This window comes from Balearica regulorum, chromosome 17, assembly GCF_011004875.1.
Source record: "Balearica regulorum gibbericeps isolate bBalReg1 chromosome 17, bBalReg1.pri, whole genome shotgun sequence".
In the NCBI taxonomy this organism is placed as follows: Eukaryota; Metazoa; Chordata; class Aves; order Gruiformes; family Gruidae; genus Balearica; species Balearica regulorum.
Window position 1 is genome coordinate 14790645 of NC_046200.1, and position 16881 is coordinate 14807525.

At 55.2% G+C, this 16881-nt stretch overlaps 1 protein-coding gene across 3 annotated transcripts in view; it reads right to left on the bottom strand.

Annotated features, from left to right (window-relative positions):
* The window catches only part of KSR2 (kinase suppressor of ras 2), an 85428-nt gene that overhangs the window by 55060 nt on the left and 13487 nt on the right, over positions 1-16881 (bottom strand). For all 3 annotated transcript variants that reach the window (XM_075769595.1, XM_075769593.1, XM_075769594.1), the window contains exon 4: positions 14072-14576. In XM_075769595.1, the coding sequence (XP_075625710.1) occupies positions 14072-14576 (505 nt within the window). The remainder of the gene's footprint in view (positions 1-14071; positions 14577-16881) is intronic.

Consider the following 16881-nt stretch of genomic DNA (forward strand, 5'->3'; position numbering starts at 1 on the left):
TCGCGCAGGGAGATTCTGCATCGTCCCGTGAGCTTAGACCCATATCCCTACAAGAACTTTCAATCCCTCCCCACCATCAAAAAAAGGCAATTTTCATTAAGGAACACATTGCATTCCAGAGCTCTTCCTCCTGCAAAACCTGGCTGAAAAGGGTCAGTTGGTCCAAAAGCCCCATCACCCCAGTCTTGCTGCCCTTATCACATCCCCAAAATCCCCTGCTGCCCGCCAGCCCCCCGTGGGGCTGCATCACCCCCCAGTGCCCCAACCTAAGAGACTGCCCGCACAAACCCGCCTGCGTGGACCTCGCTCACGGTGAAAAGGCGTGCTTGTGGTAACGCCCGAGTCCTGGTTACTACCAGCCCTGCTTCGAATGGGGGAAACTGAGGCACAGAGATCCCCCAGATCACCAGTACTCTGCAGCACTCAGCACCTGCTCCAGTTTTAACATCACTTAACGTCACCTACATCCATTTTAGGGCCCAAGCAGGGGAATTGAGTACAACCAAGGGGTGGGCTGCAGCGGAGCACGTCACCTAAGGCTGACACTGTGAGCGGCCCCAACAGAAACCCGGGGAACAGCTCGCTGAGGCACAGGACCGTGGGGTGGACAACCCTAAGCACTGGGAAATGTTCATCAGAAACAGAACGCTGCAGAGCAGGGGGGTACGAGACGCCCACCTCTCGCTTATCAGCCCATTTTTCTGCCTGCCTTGCACCGTGACAGGGATCAGCCATCACTTCGGTGGCTCAGATGGACCCAAAGCAGCGCACAAACCTGATAGATTTGCAACGCAGACCGACACCGACAGCTCGCAGGGGCTGGGCTGCAGGTTTCTGGCACAGCTAAGCCTCGCTGGCTCAGCCGCTCCCACCCCGGCCACATCGCAAGAGCGCAAGGTAGAGAGGAGCATCGTCTGCCCTGCCCCAAAGCAGCCTCCGGGAAAGGCAGCTCAGCCCTCTTGGAGATTTGGAGGATTTGGGGCAGAGACCCCCAGCCGAGGACGGAGCAGGCAGCGTGACAGCTCACGGTCGTCAAGGACCCTCCCGCCCTCCCAGCTCACAAACATCTGGAGAGGGTTTTCTCACAGGTGACACAGTTAGTGTCGATGCACAACTGAATTACAGCCTTTAATTCAACCCGCTGCCTTCGGTTCACGGTTATGTTGTTAGAAATAGGCAGAAAAAAAAAAAAAGCCAAAGCGGGAGCAGAGAGGGAGGCAAAGGAATCGCGGCACCTCTGCGACAGCAGCAGCAGCTGAGCCCGTCCTGCCGCAGCCCGGGAGGGAAACCCAGAGCATCTGGTCCCAAAACCAAACCAGAGCCGTGCGACGCCGCGAGGCCTCTTAGAGTGGAAATGAGGAGAGAATGAACCCAGGCACTGCTCTCCCCAAACTCTCCTCTGTGCCCCGCAGCTGCTTTCCTGCAAACACCTACACGCACGTTCGCAGGCACCGGGTCCTGCTCTGCTGCCATTGCTCCAGCATCATCGACCAGAGATGCACCCGAGCTCGGACACCTGCTCCTGCCCGCAGGCGAGCCATCGTCCCCGGGTCCCCGCAACGCCCAGGAGCATCTGGCCATGCCAGTCGATAGGAAATGACCGTGCTGCACTCGCCAGCCCGCTTTAGCAGAAGAAAATTAAACCGTCCTCTAATAAGCTAATTGTTTCCTCGCACAGGAAAAGCTGCTGCTGCCTTGAGGGTGGCTGTAATGACTTCTTTGGGTGCACTGGGCTCAGGGATGGGGTGGATGATCGCCTCCAGCCGGGACCAACAGCACAACCCTCTTGGTTTGCAGCCCACGAGGGTCCGATGCACCGGCAGTGCCGTGGGCGATGCCCTGCCGGGGGGACCTGAGCTGCCCCTGCCCCTAAACCCCCAATCCTTAAAGCAAATCTGCAAAGCACCAAGGTGAGGAGAAGCCTGGTGTCCCCCAGAGCTGGTCCAACCCCTCCGTGGTTGCTCCTTGATCCCAACCCAACGGCACGACCATGACATCTCCGCCGAAGCCCCCGGCACAGCTCCCCCGGCGCGGGCATGGCCCCAGCTCCCCGCAAGCTTGGCTCCGGCACTCGGCCCAAAGCGCTTCCTGCAATGCAGTGATTAGCCACTAATCTCATTTTTTTCCACCCATAAATCAGTTCCAGACCAAATATTTACCGTGAGCATCATTTCCTCGCCAAGGAGGGCTGGTGACAGCTCTCATTATTAGGAAGGATGAGTGATTTTGGACAGAGAGAGATTTTTCTCTCTCCCTGTTTCTTCAGGAAAAACAAAAAATAATAATAAATACACAAAACCACCACGATCGAACTGGGTGACCGGCAAGGGTCGGCTGCCTGTCTCACCATGGCCTTGACCCCTTCCCTTGTCCCCAAGTGGGGGGGCAGGGACTGAAGGCTCCCCGCCACTTTGGAGAGGAGTGGGATGCTGCAGCAGGAGCATCCTCACCCCTGGGGGTGTCACAGGGACAGGGTATCCTGCTGCAAGCACCCCAACCTTGGCGACAGCAGCGCCCCAGCTGTTAGGGACCCCCCGAGGTGTCCCCGGGATGCTGGGGGACTGAGAACAAACCTGCACCTTTCACCTCCCTGGATGCGCGCAAGCACTCGGTGCTCCCCCAAGCTTTGAGTCCTCCTCGAAGAGGCTGAGATGGCAGCTTGCCCCTCTGTGGGAGGGCAGCGCCGGGGCAGGATACGGCCACAGAGCCCATGGCGCCCGTGGGGAGCCCGGGAGGAGCTGCAGGGCCAGGGCAAGTGCGCGGCCAGGTTGCAGAGGACACGGCTGTCCCGTTGCTGGCTTCCTCCTGGTCTCGCCCCTGACCGGTAGCGGGTGTCCCAGCACCGTGCACGGTCGGGTGGTGCACCCAGGACCAAAGCTCTGCTCTGTCCTCCAGCAAAGGCAATAGGGAGGAAGGTAGAAACAGCAAATAATCCAAAATCTGGAGGAGGATGAGCCCTGCAAGAGGCAGAGGGCACGAACAACGAGCCACAGAGACATCCCAAGAGGCAACGCGACTCCTCTGCAAACTCCTCTCGGCTGCTCCAAAGCAGCCCCGAGGTCACGACTGCCGATTTGGGGACAAGGCACCGGGGGTGCCAGCGGGTCACAGAGCCAACCCCTCCCTGCTGTGCAAAACAAGCCCCATGTGGGGCTGCTTGTGCAAAAAGAGGGTCAAACGCTGCCCTTGCTGCACGGGCTTTGGAGCAGGGGTGCAGGATGAGGCCGGCCATGGGCACTGCCTAAGGGGCTTGGTGCCATGCAGGAGGGTCACAGCCCGCTTTCCGGCAGCCTCCTGCACCCGCTCGTTTGCATTGCAGCACCCTGGAGTGAAACGGGGATGGTGCTGGGATGGTTCCCCCGGGCCTGACACCAGCGGCACTCCCCCAGAGCGGCCACGGCCACAGGGCAATACCCACCCCGGTGGGGAGCATCTCCTCGCCCGTCATCCTCCCCAAGGGCTTTGCGGAGGGCTCTGAGGGAGGCTTCTTTGGGAATGCTGCTTCCTAGAATCATTGCAGTTGGAAAATACCCTTAAGATCGTCACGTCCAACCACTCAGACCACCCCGTGCTCCTCTCAGCCCACGGAAGGAGCACCAGGACAGGGACGACACAGCAGAGCCCCCTCCCCATAACCTACTGACAGGACACTCAGGAAAACTCAGAGGACTCCGGGCTCTTGGAGACCGGGGAGGGGACAGGCTTTGGCCACTGACTCTGCCAGCCAGGAGCAGGATACGGCCACCATCCTTTGGGAGAGATGCACCCGGGGCTGCACCAACGCAGCCCTAAGCTGCTCCTAAATCAGGCTTTTTCCACTCCAGGGAGGGGGGGAAAGATGTTTCGCTTTTCAGGCGATTAAGTGGAGATAAGGGAGCAAATCCCCCGGGGGGAGGAAGCTATACCACCGCCAGCCTCAACTTCCAATTCCCACGCGTGACGTAGCCCATCCGTGGCCAACGTTTCCATTTTCCCCCATTTACCCAAGGCAGCATCGCAGGAGAGGGGGGGATAAGCACGTGCTGGAAAGGCAGCGTGGTCCTCCCAGCTTAAACCCCCCGGCACAGCCCGAAGCCCCCAGCCCCCACACCCCGGGGACAGGAGGAGCCCCCTTCCTCTGTGCCAGGCTCCGCTGGGCATCACCCCCTCACCCGGCTCCCAAACTCAACGAGGACAGTGGAAGCGAAAAAAGGGATATTTTTTTTTAAAAAAAAAAAAAACACCAAACACCCAAAAATACAAGGAAGAACATCAGCTTAGTTCAATTTTCCGTAGGGATAAAGCCCTGAGACAACAGCAGGGTGTGGAAAAGGTGAGCACCCCCCCCCAAAGCATCCCGGTGATTATACAGAAACGCCGCTGGAGAAGCAAACGGCGGCAGAAGGGAAAAGCGCAGCACGGCTCTGCGAAGCCGCGGGGCTGTGGAAGGGGCTATTTAGATGGTGGCGATACCTCCCGGCCCCCGGGAAGGACCATTTTCCTCCAGTCACAGCTGGACAACCACCAAAATGAGACTCCAGCCCGCGCCGGGGGGGCTGCGAAGCACCACGCGGGGGGAGCAGGGAGCTGGTTATGTAGCAGCTTGTATTTTGGCTTCAAAGGGTTTGTGGGGAACGAAGAGGAGCACGCGCAGTCCATCTCTAGGCGTGAAGCCCCCCCCAAAATCTAGGAGACACCCTGGGGTGACTACAGCAAGCCCCTGCCACCCCCAGGGACGGCAGGAAAAGTGCCACAGCAGGGACAAGGGCTCCTTTCCTGCCAGATTCGAAGCAGATCCCCAAATCTGAACATCCCAACTATTTTTTTTGCCACTCCAGGAGCCCCAGGTACCCTCTCCGGGCTCAGCCCAGCCCAGCCCCACTGCAAGAGGCTGCAAAGCCGGGCAGCCCGGGGGGCTCTGCGAGCACCAAGCACCCCTCGCTGCAGGGATGCCGGGCTCCTCGCCGATGAGATGGGGCCGGATCCTGCCCCACGCAGCCCTCAGCTCCCCAAACCTTTTCTGAGGTCCCCAGCCCTCAACCCTTCCCACATCGCAAGCCCCACGGCTGCTCCTGGACCCACAGACCCTCCCCAGCATCGCATCAGCCTGCTCCGCTCCATCACCTCCCACCATCCCCCAACCCTCTGCACGGGGAAAAAAAAAAACCAAAAAACCTCTCATTTTTATCCTTGCCTTCCCCGTGCGTCTCCCAGGGGAGACACCAGACACAGCACCCTCCACCCAAGCCCCCCGAAACAAGAGTTCACGGGAACATCAGGGCTCGTTTCTGCCGCAGGCTGACACGGACGCTCGGGAAAGTCGGTGCCGCTCGCTGGGAGCGATTCCACGCGCAGGCAGGTAAATGCCAACTATTAGGAACATCATTTCATGCAAGAATTTGCTAAATATATGATGATGGGTTTCAAATAAAGACCAAAAAAAAAAAATATATAGCCCAGCTAGTTTGAAGCGCTTAATGCAAATCCCTTTAGGTGTCAATCCAGCCTGAATGGCTCATCCCCGCCTGCTACGTGGGATCCGTCAAACGCTTATCACCGGCTTCGGGGAAAAAAATAGAGGGTTTCAACAGGCGATGAAAAACGCGAGCAGACACCCAGGACAAAGGGCCCGTCACTCCTTTCAGCCCCAGCCAGGCTCTACGTGCATTGAAGCCCGGCGGGAGGGCAGGGATTGACAGGGGCTTGTGGTGGGATGCGGGGATGGTATGGATGCTATAGGGTCCCCGATGGAAAGGTTCCCAGCGAGGGTGTGCAAAGGCACGAAGCAGCCAGGATGTCCCCGGGTGATTCACAGGCTGGGAGAGCGGGATGCGCTGGGAAAGCGAGCACTCGCCAGCATGAGCGGGTGTACGAGGATGAGCATGGTGGAATCTATACGTTACGCGGAGCAGAGATGCAACGGCCATAGGGTTGTCAGCCCCGGCGACGCTCCCGGCGCGTACGACTCCGCCCAGGGCTACGGCAGAGCCACGGCCATCCCAAAGAGCATCCCGAAGGGGACTCACCAACCGGCCCCCTGCACCCCGGCAGCAGCCGCTTCTCAGCACCCCTTTCTTAAATAAAAGAGAGTCATGTCCCCAATTCCCACCTGCTCTGCTTCTGTTGTCACTTGCCAATATTATTGTAACAAAAAAATAAAAAATAAGAGATTTAAATTTAAAATTTGGCTGAAACAGGTGAGCTGACCCCGCAGCTAACTGTGCCAGACTATGTTTTATTCACCACTTTGCTCCTCTCCAGCACACTCCAATTTCAACGCAAGCGTTTCTTTTAAAGGAAGGGAAATAGAGTGGGGGGAAAAAAAAAAAAAATCCTCTCATCAGTATTTCAGTTAGCACTCTGCAAAGGATTAAAGATCGCTGCTGCCTCGCCTGAAGTGCACAGCCTTGGGCAGGATTCGGCCAAGAAGATTTATGACCTTTTGACTGGCTTAATTGCACAATATTCTGTATTAAATCAGAGGAAGGGGAAGGTAAAGTGTTTCCCCCGTGCCTCGGCAGCCTGCGAGGCTCTGCCTGTCCACGCCGGGCAGTCGCCTCCGAACTGATCAAGCAGCATCCGCATGCAACAACAGGAAAAAAAAAAAAAAAAAAGGAGGAAATCCCACAAATTTTAATTTTTTTAATGCAAGAAGAGCTGCCAGTTCTGCACCCTTCCTGTTGGGTTCCTGTGTTGGCACATGGCTGGCAAAACCCAACTCCTCTCTTTAGACAGGCAAAAAAACCACCAAAAAAACCCCAAACCACAAAAATCCAGGCAACTTCCCTGGCTAAGCAGTACAAACATCCCCAAACCAACAGGCTTGGGGAGTTTGGATTGAAACTACCACCGCCGGAGCCATCACGGGCGGAAAAGGAGGCACCAGGTCACCCGTCACGCACGGGAACAAACGCAGCAAGGATGGCGCCGGCCGCTTCAGCACGTTCTGGGTTCGACGCGAACACACGGGTAAAGCCAGGGGATTATTTGAACCTGTCTGAACAGACAAACTTCCCTCGTTACACACCCAGACCTGAACAAGCTCTATGCAATACTAGCTTGATATTTAGGAAGAAAAATAAATAAAAAATAGAGAATATCCACCAGATGTTACATTTATCCTCCTCATTACCGTAAGAGGTGACAACCCCCTCCTCCTCCAGCCAGAAGAAAAGCAGGTTCTTCATATCAAAGCCTCGACAGTTAAATATTTATCCAAGTACCCGTCCCCGCTTCCCTGGATGGCTGAATTTTAAGGTTCAAGTCTTACTGATCTATTATTCTCTTTTCGTAGCACAAAGCGTAACTTTTTATCACGGCTTCAAATTATAAAGCTAGGAAATTCTTTGAAGGGAGCTCGAGTCAGACAAGGTGGGTTTTTTTCCCCCCCGCCCGGGACTCGTGTGGCAACGAGACAGAGCTGCAGGAGGGCAGCAGGAACGATGCTCGGAGCAGACGCAGGCTGCTGCGTGGAAGGAGCTCGAGGAGCTAATTGCCAGGACCCTGGAGCAGATCCTGTTTCTCATTAATCCCCTTCTGTTTTCTTCGTTTCCACCGTTACGTGTCTTTGAGGGACACGCAAGGGCAGTGGCGGATGAGCACCACCGGCTGTGGTCAACCAACGGATGAGTTTCTTTTTTGCTGGAGCCATTTCCACGCTGGTTCAGCCGCGCACCCAGACGAGTGGGTTTCTCCAAACCCAGACAACACAACCTCAGCCAGGCAGGCCAGCGCCGGGCATTTTCCACACACACCCCCCATCAAATCATAGACTCCTAGAATGGTTTGGGTTGGACGGGACCTTTAAAGGCCATCTCGTCCACCCTCCTGCCATGAGCAGGGACATCTTCAACTCCATCAGGTCGCTCAGAGCCCCGTCCAACCTAACCTTCAATGTTTCCAGGGATGGGGCACCCACCACCCTTCTGGGCAACCTGTGCCGGTGTTTCACCACCCTCAGGGTGAACAATTCCTTATGTCCAATCTAAATCTCCCCTCTCTTAGTTTAAAACCGTTACCCCTTGTCCTATCACAACAAACCCTACCAAGAAGTCTGTCCTCATCTCTCTTATAAGTCCCCTTTGGGGACTGGAAGGGGCTCTAAGGACTCCCTGCAGCCTTCTCTTCTCCAGGCTGAACCACCCCAACTCTCTCAGCCTGTCCTCAAAGGAGAGGAATGAGTGGGCTAAAGACCACAGAGCTCTCCATCGGTATAAGACCCCATTTCACAGCCACCATTATCTCCATGCTTGCAAAACACAACTAAGAAAAGTTGATCAACTCAAGCACTTGCCTTAACATGAGAAGAGCAACGTCCATATGGTCCAGGCACCTGCCAACACACCTGGACCTGTTTTGGGAGGCAATTCTCAAAAAATTACACCACTGGAGGGAAAAGCATGGACTGCCCATGGCTGGAAAACCCTGAGGTGGAGGTTCATTATGCTAACTACAGCTCTGCAAACTCTTCATCTCAGAAGAGACTCGGGGCAGTTTTTCTCTGTGGTTTGCTTTCAAGTTGCCTCTGGATCTGAGGTTGCTGATGCATGGTGGGCTTGGGCAGCTCTTTAATTCAAAGAGAAAAGTCAGAGCAGTCTCACGGCTTTTTGAGAAGCCTGCTCTGCCTCCCATCTTGGTTTTCATTTAGTTATTGCCAAGGAAGCCACCAGAGCGCTTGGCCAACCCACCACCTGCTTGAGCACTGAGCTGGCCACAGTGGTGAGTCAGTGGGGGCTTGCAGGATGGTGATGAAATGTGCTCACCAACCCCTTGGGCCACAAAAAGGAGGACAGTGGAGCTGCTTCTTGTCTTTCCTGCAGAACTACAGCTGGAAGAGAGAGCTGAAAGGAGCTCAAGCACATCCTCCTGGTTGTATCATGACCAACAGCGGTCAAACCACCTCCTCCTGGTCACCACCCCAGGACATTGCCCACAGCAACTGCCCTCACCATGCCCTCCCCTCCCACGTGGACACCGTGGAGGCAGCAAATCAGGCAATGGTGCCGGCAGCAGGAGAGCTCTGCCGCCTCTCACCCCCCCACACCCCCCGCCCCGAGATGTTAATCCTTATCTAAATTCATAATCACGTTCTTCGTTTTCAAAGTGGCGAAAGGAGGCTCAACTTCTCATTAAAGGACACGGTGAAAAGTTTCTCTTCCAAGCATGTTAAAGCTCCTGCTACTCTTGATGGAATACCACAGCAGTAATTAACATTAATGACATACCTAAGGAGAATCACAGCCCAGAGCAGTGGGATAATTGCAGCAGAGAGCCAGTTTGTTACGGAGGCTACCCATCACTGTCAAGATGCGGTGTGCAGACCATACTTTGAGAGAGCTGGAGACAATCCAGGACCTGTGAAAAACTCCACAGCCCTGACTCACCATCAAAGGCACCGAGATTAATCAGAAAGATTATTTGGAAACAGAGAGAGAGAGAGATGCTGCTCGTTCTGCTCTCCAAATTCGATGCTCTCCCCCTTGCAGAAGTACCAGCCAGGTATCTATGTTTTCGGACACCATACAGGATGAATAACACAACACTGAAATTGCTGCGTATGGATTATTTGCACGTGTTGCTGGTGTCCCGCTGCATCCACCTGCTCTGCAAACATCAATCTCTTGTTCATCCTCAATGCCAAGAGCCCACCTGCTTTTCCAAGCCTGGGAAATGTCAGAGAGACACCAGGCAGAAGAGCTATCTCAATGTCGCTCTTTCAAATCCAGCCCACACGGAATGTCAAACAATTGATCTACCTGGTAGAAGCGTTGATTGGAATTGATACAAGGGAAAACATCATTATCATAAAGGTTGCAGAGCAGCAGAATAAATGACCTATCACTCAGTAGTATTTAAGACCAGCTTAGATGATTAACTCTGAGGGACAGCCTAACCGCAGGCTGCTTACTGTGGTGGGAACAGTGGAGAAGACCTCTGGTGCTAAGTTTCTGCAAGTCTATGACCTCAGTCCTTCCACTCTCTGCCTAGATGCCCCAAGTAGGATCCTACACTAGACTTGGCCAAGTGCCGTAGGAGATATCCTCTTCTCAAGGGTTTCTCTGTTACATGAGATGGAGAATAACACCCACAACGGAGAAAGCGTCAAGTCAGAGTCGGTCTAGAGTTGGAAATAATACAAGGGAAAAGGAAAAGAAAACGGATACATGCTCTATCAGCAGATCGGATGTGAACTTCACATCTGACTTCATCCATCCAGGATATCCTCATCCTGATTTTGAAAACTAGCACCAAAAAACAACCTCAGCGTCAGTGAGGCTAAAGATAAGGAAGTCAATCGTCATAAGGCTTTGGATCAACAGACTTTTCCAACAGAACACCTAACCCTATCTGCATCCACCCCTTGCATGCGATTGCAACGATACAGGATAAGGAGACTTCATTGAAAACTTACCCAAAATAAAGCTGCCTTGAGCTGGAGGAGCCTCCTCCCAGCCCAAACCTGGCCCTAGGTACACCACAAAAACGGCATGTCCCCTCCAGCAGCTGCTTCACTTTAGCCCTCGGGACAGCTCAGCGTTTCCCCTGGGGCTCAGCTCTCTCAGGCCACGCTGCTTTAATCCACCCTCCCAACGCTCTGACCCCCCCTCCCCAGCTGCTTGCCAGAGGCCATGGAGTTCGTGAGTTTGGCCAGACACCAGCGCGGCAAAAGGAACCACAACCTGGGAAGCAGATGAGGTTTTGGGCTCACCTCCCCTTCGCGTGGGTCTAAGGGTGAAGACCACCCAACCACCGGTTTTTGGGGCAGGACACCCCAGGGCAGATCTTGCCTCCAGAGGGCAATTTTACACGCACCCTTCCAAGGGTTAACGCGCTCTTGAGCTCACTCTTAACTAGCTTGATTTTTGTTCCCCAACTAATGTATTTTTAAGAGGGTTGATTTTTGTTGTTTTTTTTTTTCCCTGACTTCTTGCTGATGAATAATCATTAACTATCCATGAAAGATTTAAATGGCCCGTGGAATTCATGAGGTATTAAATGGGCATTATATTATCAACCACTCTAAATGTTTTGTTTCCGTTTCAAGACCATTCATGAGATGTTTATGGATTGTGGATTTATGGAAGCCAGGGGATCTTTTTAGGAGTAATGTTCCATACCCCAGAGTTACGGTCAACAGCTGGAGGCTCCGTGCAGGAAAATCTGAGGCTGTAAGCTCAAAAAAATTAACCCCTGCTTCAGAAGGTCTTGGCGTAAAAAATGATGGATTAAACCCTCAAAATAAGTTCCAAAACACAAAATGCAAGCAAACTTATGAGCCGTCATTAAGAGTCAAGTGGTACGTGGTGGCCTTGCTCCAGAGAGGACCCAGTCGCTGCTACTGCTCTCCCAAATATACGGTGGTGGTTTACTTTTGTGCCTGCACTGAGATGGAAAAATATGTGGGGGCAGCCCTGCAGCACCCCGACAGCTTCCTTCCATCAATACTGACCCGCGGCTCGCAGGGAGAGAGCTTTGTGCTTTTGCATCCCTGAGTCCCCAGAGCCCATTTCAGCCCATCCTGAGATGGGACACATCAGGTGAGGAGATAAATCAGCCTGAGGGACACCAGCCTCCCTCTTGGGAGGGTTTCAGACAGGTCCCACCAGAGAGTGGTTAGCAAAGAGGCAGTATGGGGGTAAATCTAGACCCAAAATCACCCCAGGAGATCCCACCCAGAACTTGGGGTCCCGAGCAGTGTCCCCAGGCTATCAGGTCTCCAGGTCTAACACCTCTGTCCATGCTGGGACGCAAGACGGGGAACAGAAAGCCACAGTCCAGAGCAAACCAAGAGCCCTCAGCTAAAACCAGAAGGATCAGAGAAAGCCTGAAATCATTTTTCAGGGACAAACTCCATTTCACGTTTGAGGTCAGGAGGAAACCTCCCTCCTGCAGAGAGCACAGAGGACTCGGACACCAAAGTTACGACACTAAAAAAATACCAATCCTACAATCCATGTTACACAGACGTGGCCATAAAATAAGAATTAATTGATAACAGCCCCAAAAAGCCACTCTGTGCCAGGCAAAGCGTTAGCCACCGCATCCACACTAATAAACTGCTAAAACTTCAGCACGACTCTGCTGGAAAAAAAGGGGAAAAAAGAAGAAGCTGCCTCTTTAACGTACTAATTACTACCCTGAAACACTAATGGGATTAGCAAGCAGGATTTAGTCGTTGCCTCCTGAAAAATCATTAAGTACCATTAGAGAAAATTAACCTCCCTGGTTCTCCGAGCGGCTTTCAGGAGCCTGGGTCCTTCCGCATGGACGCGACGAACCCCCGGTAGGACACGAGCACAGCGGAGCCCTATTAATATTGGCTCGTTCTTTCCTCTATTAATTGTCTAACCATGAATTCAAGTTGCCCAGCACCACCGGGAAGGGGAGCACCAGTGAGGCTGGGCAAACTGGACCACGGTCGGGCAGGGACTGATGAAGGAAAAGTGGACACGACCACGTTCACGCAAACTTCGTTAATGATTTCCTTCCCTGCTCTTTCTCCTTGCAAGAAAGCCGAGGCATCCCTCCCCGTCTCCGGCTGGCTCGGGGGGAATCAGCGGCCGAAGGGTTTGCCGGAGTGAGGTCCAGACACCCGCGTCCAAATCTCATCCCAGATCCATGGCAGGGTGACCTGGGACGTGTGATGACCACGTTGGGGATGAAGTGGTTGGGGGGAACCAAAGGCAGGCTTTGCCCTCGGTGTGTTAGCAAAGGGTGGAGCCGGGATCGGATGCCGAAAAGCAAATAAAAAGTAGGAGAGGAGACGGGCTGCTGGCTAAGCTTTGCTCCTGCAAACGTGGAGATGCTCGCTGGGGTCGGACCAAAGTAAATACGACTTTCCGGTGCCTAAGCACGAGGGGGAGGGTGGTGTGACAGAAGACATCGTCCAGCTGAAATAAATTAATTTCCGAAAGCTAAAAGCCTTTAGAGACGGCAACCTCCCAGCCCGGGGGAGCAGGATGACCACCCCCATTTCACGCAACGACCGCAGCCCCACAGCCGGAGGGGACGCGACAGGCAAACAAGTGACACCGCAACACTGCGGCCACCGCATACATCTGCCGCCCTAAACCCTCTCCGGCCTCCCACCGCCCGGACAGGGGGACACCAGGGTCTGGCAGCCAGGAGCACCCCACCCAGGCAGCGGATTTTAACCCTTTGCCTGTCCCAGCACCACGGCCGCCCTCAGCGCCGGGCAGGAGGGTCTGCTGGCGCAGCACCCGGGCTTTCCCCTGCTCCCACCACGTCCCTCGGGGCACCCTGCCAGGGCTTCTGCCCTTTTTATCCCCCCCCCCCAAGAACCCCAAACTTGAGGACAAGCAGCACAGTTTGCCCTGAGGCTCCTGATTCGGGAGGCTCCTGGGGACCAGCCACGCTCCATCCCGACGCACCCTCGGGGAGAGGAGATGATGCCCAGAGGCGGCATCGCCGAGGCAGCAGAAGGGCTTTCCGAGCACGGCCACCGAAAGGGCCCAAAGGAGATGGAGAAGGAGCGCGTTGGTGCTGGGGAGCCCTTTCCCTGCACAGCAGCAGCCTCTGCCGGCACCCGAGCCGCAGAGCAAGAGCGGCAGGAAGGAGGCCGAAAGGACTTCTGCAAACACAGTCAGGGATGGAAAGATACCGCGGAGGTCTCCAGAATATAAAGCACGGTGTAGAAAACATCCACGTTCCAGCCGAAAGACGATTCTCCCCATCTCGCTCCCGCACGCGCACACCCCCACGCGCGGAGCTCTGACGGCCGGGGCGTGCATCCCCGCGACGCAGCTGCGAAATCCCACCATCCACCCCACCCACCCGTGCCACCGCGGCCACGCTCCGGCACGTGGGGGCTCTGCCCCTCGGTGCTCCCCCCCATCCCATGCTCCCAAACCGAGCTCCCAGGGAGCCAAAGCAGACACCATCCCAGCAGCATCCCTGCTGCCCGCTACAAGCTAAAAAGGCCTTTTCTACCTCAAAACTCAAAAAAAAAAAAAAAAAAAGACACCACGCCCCAACATTTAGGGACCAAATCACTTTTCCAAAGGAACCGGGATGGGATTCATCACCCAGAAGCTGCCTCACCGCGCACCAGCACCCCGGGGCACCCACTTACTTGGGGGTGTGTGCCTCGTCCACGCGATGCCCGAGCTGGAACTCGTGGGACTTGCTGCGGTGCAGCGCGGTGAAGCCAGGGATGAGATGGATCAGTTTTCGCGACGAGGGCGGGGGCGTCCCAGGGGGCTTCAGTTTATTCCTCCGTCGTACCGGCGGCGTGCCCGGCGGCGTCATCGTGGTCACGATGTTGGGGGTACGCGGAGGGGTGTGAGCGGCGTGTCGCTGGCGCGGGGAAGGCGGCAGGGAGCGGTGGCCGGACTCCACGGGTGGGCACAGCCCCGGGTGACCCTCCACGGTCAACCGGTCCACGTGGGTGTACATGGGTCCGTGGGGCGAGCCCGCGTGGCAGTGATGCTGCCCGCACTTGGGCTGGACCTTGGGGCTCTGCGAGAGGTGCGTCCTGCCCCACTGCCCCGGCTCCGGCTGGCACCCGGGGCTGTTCTCCTTCCCCGGCTCCGTCGCGGGCCACTGGATGGTCCAATCCTGCTTGGAGAGGCTGCCGCCTGCGACAGAGCACACAGACACAGCCATGCGGCGCGGCAGAAGCCACACGGTCCCCACCCCGGGCACCGCATCCCCCCACCACCCCCGGCTCCGAAACGCCAGCGAAAAAAACCCACTTCTCCACATTACGCACGTGCAAAGCCGAGCAAACGCTTTGCAAGGGCTAGAGCCGTGCCGTGACCACGCGTGTGCGTGTCCCCATCACCCAGCTTCCCACCAGCACCCCAAAACGCGGCCTGGGCACGGGACACCCCTCGCCTGGCGCAGGCTGACGCCCCGGGCTCGCCCCAGCCAGCCGTGCCCTTTGGTAACGGAGCGGGGGGGACTGTGATTAACTGGGGCTCCTCTCTGCTGCTAATTATCCATCTCCACCACCGCAGAGATGAGCAAAGAGCCGTCGGCAGCAGCTCCAGAGCGCCAAAGTGACGGACCCGAGTCGAGGTCCCTTCGCCGGCTCCTTTTGATCGCCTCCGCTAAGAAAAACCAACATAAAACCGTAATCTCTTTATTTTAAAAAGGCTCCTTCCCCATCCCTTTTTTTTTTTTTTTGATTATTAATTGCCTGGCTGCTTCTCTCCCCAGACTTTTTCAAGGGGAATGTTTTATTTCAAGCTCCAGAGGAAATGTCAAGGAGGGAAGGGCTTTGGAAATGAAAGCTTTAGGGGAAAAGGGGGACGAGGAGTTTTCTTGAATCATTATCCCAAAGCAGAAAATAAAAATAAAAAATAAAGCCAGTCCTATCCAGCTGCTTTTGGAGCTGCTTCTCCAGCTGCTACGAAAAGCCCTTCAACCCAGCGAGAGGCTCATAAAAAAGTTAACGCCCTTCCTCGTATTTTTATTAATTAAGGAAAAAAAAAATAAAAAAATCCTGCTGCAGGAAAGCCTCCCCACAGGGACACGACCCCTCCAGCGAGGCCACCCTGCCCGCAGGGACCCGCACCCACGTGCCAGCAAAGCTGGGTGCTCAACCCAGCAGCCTCCTCGTCCCCAAGGCCACCGGTGGCCACCGGTCCCCAAAGGCCACCGTGGCTAGTGACACCGAAGGGGCAGCCGTGCACGGGCATAGGCGAGGAAGGACGCAACGTCGTGACTTAAATCCTCCCGCAAGCCATCGACCCTTCCGGTTAATTAACCCGCACCCGGGGATGTATAATAAATCAGCATGCGTGTATGCAAATCAAGCTGCTCCCCCATTGGTTGCTCTGCCTGCATAGATTTACATAACTCAGCTGCCCGGATGCTGCGGGCCAGGCAGCATCCCCACGCTCCCACCCCCGGCAGTAATTAGCAGCAGTTAACGAAGGAGGGGAGCCAAGGCCACCGCATCCCCCTGCCTCGTTGCCATCCCCTTCGACGTAACACGACCGATGCGCTCGAGAGCAAAAATAACCCGTTATGGGGCTGGTGGGTGCGTCAGGGCTAAAAATACCCCGGAGAAGCTGGGAAAATGTATTTTCAACACACGGTTGCCTCCAGGCACACCGCAGGTAGCAGGCACTCCGCTCGATGAGATACGCTTAAACCGAGAACGCACGTGAAAGCAAAAATAACAACAACAAAAAATAAATCCCCAAGCTCTTCTTTCTGCAAAGCGCATTAAACGCTTTCAGATTTTGCTTCCCCCCCCCCCCCCCAGGCATTTGCTGCTCCACCAGAGCCCATTCCCAGCCAGAAAAGCGAGGGAAGAGCCTGCACGGAACAAACTCCCCTTCGCCCAGTTTTCCCCAAGCTCTGCCTGCCTCGACGGTGCTGCCTGTTCGCTCGGAAAAGCCCATTTGTTTCATTTAGATAGAGAATACTAATTGCGTATCGAAATCTGTAGCAACCGCGGCCACACACACCCCCCCCCCGAGGGCCACCTCTCCCCTCCCGGTTGCCACCGAGCTCCGGCCACTAGCCCAAAGGGAGAGATGTTCCCCTTGACCAAATCCGTGTTTATTAATCCCCTCGGCACTGCCATTGCCTCCCCGCTTCGCTCAACCTCCTTCGCTCAGCCGTTCTTAATTAGGGAAGAAGCTTTTTCTGAAGCGCCCCATGAAGATAAACAAGCAAACGAACGCCTGGGAGGAGGCTGAGAGGAGCGCTGGCCGGCGGGATGCAGCTCGTGGATCGAGAAACGGGGAGAGATGGCTAAACGTCACCGGAAAAGATGGATTTTCCCCTGTTCCAAAAGACAAATAGGAAATCAAATGCTCTAATAAAACGTTGGGAATAATTTATCCGGACCGCTCCTTGGGGGATGCCGCGATCGCTCTTGCCTTCCCCAAAGGCAGCAGCATCCAGATGACCCAAATGAATCCCAGA